This window comes from Salvelinus fontinalis, chromosome 13 (genome assembly GCF_029448725.1).
Source record: "Salvelinus fontinalis isolate EN_2023a chromosome 13, ASM2944872v1, whole genome shotgun sequence".
In the NCBI taxonomy this organism is placed as follows: Eukaryota; Metazoa; Chordata; class Actinopteri; order Salmoniformes; family Salmonidae; genus Salvelinus; species Salvelinus fontinalis.
In genome coordinates this window covers 46,729,405-46,733,450 of record NC_074677.1, presented here as the reverse complement: position 1 = coordinate 46,733,450, position 4,046 = coordinate 46,729,405, and the positions used below count along the sequence as shown (strand labels likewise).

Genomic DNA, 4,046 nt, shown 5'->3' with positions numbered 1-4,046 from the left:
TTACATAGACAAACGTAAACTCACGAACAGGAACGGACATCGAAACATACGAACAGCCAAACAGCTCCAAAAGTGAATACATCGAACACAAACGAAGACATCACAGGAGACAATCACCCACAAACAAACAGTGAGAATGCCCTACCTAAATATGACTCTTGATTAGAGGAAAATGCAAACCACCTGCCTCTAATCAAGAGCCATACCAGGCAAACCGAAACCAACATAGAAACAGATAACATAGACTGCCCACCCAAAACACATGCCCTGACCATAAACACATAAAAACTAACATAAATAGGTCAGGACTGTTACACCAATATACGTAACTGTCTGAAATAAAATAAGAGTTGGCCTGACATTTGCCACAGCCCTTTTCAACCACTTTTGATTTGGTTTAATAAAATATATTGATTCCAAAAAAGAGGGGCAAAGTGCTGTTTTTTAGAACCATTTGCCTCATGATTTGTCAATTCGCACCCAATTTCTCCATCCTTATGACACATACAGTCTATATCGCTTTTGAGTTCAGCACTGATAAAGACATTGATATAGATACATTATATCTCTTTATGGATCTGTGCATTCTTGCATTCTCTTCAAGGGTGGGGAAACGTATTTTTATAATGTTACGACATTCATTTTATTAAACATTATATGGAGTTTCTGCAGTGGTTATAGGCTCTGATTGACAGCCTATTTCTGGCAGTTACAGCATGATACCTATAAAGTACCACACCCCAGGTCATATAATGATTCCCATAGTGCTATATAACAATTACTGAATGATATTTTGAGAGCAAAGTCGACTTCTCTTCATGCTTTCAAACCAGAGACTCCTAGCCTGGTCCCAGATCTGTGTATGCTTCATTCCAAGTCCTTGATTGCATTCGGTTGTACAACTGACTGACTTTCCCTTCCTTTCCCTTTCCCTTGTCATGCAAAGAGTAGTGTCAATGAGTGGCATGATGGCATGAACAGACTGGTACCCAGGCTAAGACACTCCTACACTTTCTTTCTCATTGTGGGAGGATATACAGAAAGCTCAGGTAGGCACCTTCCTTTTCTCTCACTTCTGACACATCTGCAGTCATTCCAGTATGGCCACAGCCTCCTCTTCCCTCACAGACCACCTCCGCTGTTCGATCTGCACAGAGGTCTTCACTGAGCCTGTGTCTCTCAACTGCCACCACACCTTCTGTAAGAGCTGCATCCAACAAAGCCTGAAGACCCTTCAGCAATGTCCGTTGTGCGGATCTTGCCTATTCAGAGACTCAACCTTTGAAATCAACAAGCCTAAACCTAAACCTAGACTTAAATCTAAACCTGAAGGGGTGGAACAGTCTCCCGATCACGGTGAATGGAGACAGAGAACCACAGCAGGACAAGACATGTGTTCTAAACACAATGAAATCTTGCAATTGTTCTGTGATACAGACAAACGGTTCATCTGTGTTGTCTGCAGAGACGGGAGAGCCCACGCAGGACACAAGTTCAAACCTGTGAAAGAGGCGCAAGATGACGTTATGGAGAAACTAGTCTCTGAATTAATCTACCTTCAAGAGGATATCAACATGGTGGTCAGGTTCCTGGAGAGCGAGCGAGGCATCACGGCGAACACGCGGGAGAGAAACGTCAGACTCAAAGCCGAGATAAGCTCCCAATTTGAGGAGCTCAGAGAGCAGCTGAGACTGAGAGAGGAGCAAGCCATGAGGGAGATAGAGGACATGGACATGGACTTTGAGACTAAACTAACCGAGATAGAGGAAGTGTTGGCAGAAGGCTGGGAGAGACAGGCCATCTTAAAGTCAGCGATGAACATTGCTGAGCCCAGGGAGTTCGTCATGTGGTGGACAGAAAAGGGTGAGGCCGAGGCGAGGCTGGTGAGGGATGTTGGAAAACTGCAGGGACCTTTGATGAGGAAATGCCCCCCTCCCAGTCCACAGAAACCCTGGACAATCCTGGGCCTATCTGCTACACAGTCCAAACCATCCATCACACTCCCCAACTCAGTCAGGATACAACGTGGCCCAGCCGGGACAGAATTGCAAAGCCTGCTTGGCTTCCTGGACTCAGAGGGTCTGAAGAAAAGTCTTTCCAGAAGCATTTCTCAACCCACAGAGACCAAATCCAACAATTTATTCTTCAAAAAGAGTAATTCTAAAAAAGATAAGAGTAAGTTTCATGTCAGTTTTTAGATGCTGAGTCATGTCTCAAAGTGACTTTCCTCTTTACAAACTGATTGTGCTCTTGTAATCTGATTCTTTTTATTGATGTGATTGAGTTGAATGAATAGTTTGTATTATTTTTTACAGTTTTATTTGAATTGTGGCACTGAGAAAACAATTATTGTGTGCATTTGAAATGTGTAAAGAAGCTCATATAGATTTGAGATTATATTTAGATTGAACATTTCCTGTTAGATTTTAGCATTAGCAATTAATCATGCAGGTATAATGCACTCAATTCTCAAGATCAATGGACTTATATGAATACATTCAAAAGAGTGTCAAACTGTGACCTAAGCAAGGAAGCCATAAATATTTGAAAACATGGTATACAGTGCTAAACCTATTTTATTTATCCTCTACGGGATCGGTGTCCCTAAACCGGGACAGTTTTTGCTCAATATGCGATATTGTGACTAGAAGGACGTTGTAAACAACAGACAACTTTCCGGGACATAGACATGTCTTATATGGGCACAAAGCTTAAATTCTTGTTAATCTAACTGCAGTGTGCAATTTACAGTAGCTATTACAGCAAAAAAATACCATGCATTTTTTGTATGTTCGCTATAGTTATGTACTTGAAAATGTATAAATTGACCAATTCAGGACATTTGGGCAAACTCCTGACAGACTTGATACAAAATATTGTGTAGTGATGTAATTCTTAACTGGATCAATCTGAAACTTTGCACACATACTGCTGCCATCTTGTGGACAACATCTAAATTACACCTAGAATCCTACATCACTGTCTGGCCTTTCTACTACATTTCAAAGACAATGAAACAAAAAATAAAATAGAAAATACATGTTTTTTTGTTTGTATTATCTTTTACCAGATCTAGTGTGTTATATTATCCTACATTAATTTTAAATTTTCCCAAACTTCAAAGTGTTTCCTTTCAAATGGTATCAATAATATACATAACCTTGCTTCAGGTCCTGAGCTACAGGCAGTTAGATTTGGGTATATCATTAGACGGTCCGATCCTTAAGAGGTTTAACCGAAACACTACAAGTCACATCTATTTCTGAATTACCAACAAAATAATGTAGGCTATTATCTGTATAAGACAGATCAACTTTGTAATAAATTACATATCACATATTTTAACCTCCCTGTACCAATGTCTATTTCCACAGCCTTCCAAGTCCAAAGCATGAAGGCAATACCTACACAATACTCTGACATTACTCCCATTTATATTCCATTAGTCCTTCCACACCGACATCGTCATTGTCTGACCAATTCGGTTATCTCACTTTCAGAAAGATCATTTGAATAATGTGATGACAACCATGTGATTGTTGCCTGAGGTGAGTGAAATAGATTTTGTCAGTGCTGTTCATTCTCTATGGTAAGTCTCATCACTACGAGTGAAATATATTTCTGTCCACTGGTTGGTTTTGTGTCGGTTTTGTCGCGCTGTTCCACTCTCCATAGGCCACTGTAGAAAGGACACTTAGAACAATGAGATAGATATTTCACCTGATGTATAAATGTGAAGCATCCGCTGGGAATTTCCACTCACTACCAAATACGGTAGTGAGAGGAAGCCCTATGGCCAGCAGTGGGAGGAGATGAAACAAGATACATTTTGGCTGACATTGTGCACATTTTCTCATAGATAAAACATTTGATCTCAATACAGTTTTCAGTTTCCTAAACTAGAATCTGTTACGAACAGAGTGGACTAAGTTTAGTAGACTTTACCCTTTGCCAAAGTCTTTGAAATTGATTGTTTCTTTGTAGTTATCTAGCTTGGTTGTAGTCTGCAGGCTACAGTAGGCTAGTACAGCAACGTTACAGTTGCT

At 40.3% G+C, this 4,046-nt stretch overlaps 1 protein-coding gene across 1 annotated transcript; it reads left to right on the top strand.

Moving 5' to 3' along the window:
• The first annotated feature begins 1,060 nt into the window (after positions 1–1,060).
• LOC129867804 (nuclear factor 7, brain-like) lies at positions 1,061–3,345 on the top strand. Its single transcript, XM_055941303.1, has one exon. The coding sequence runs from the start codon at positions 1,101–1,103 to the stop codon at positions 2,196–2,198; it is 1,098 nt and encodes a 365-aa protein (XP_055797278.1). The 5' UTR covers positions 1,061–1,100; the 3' UTR covers positions 2,199–3,345.
• The last annotated feature ends 701 nt before the right edge of the window (positions 3,346–4,046 follow it).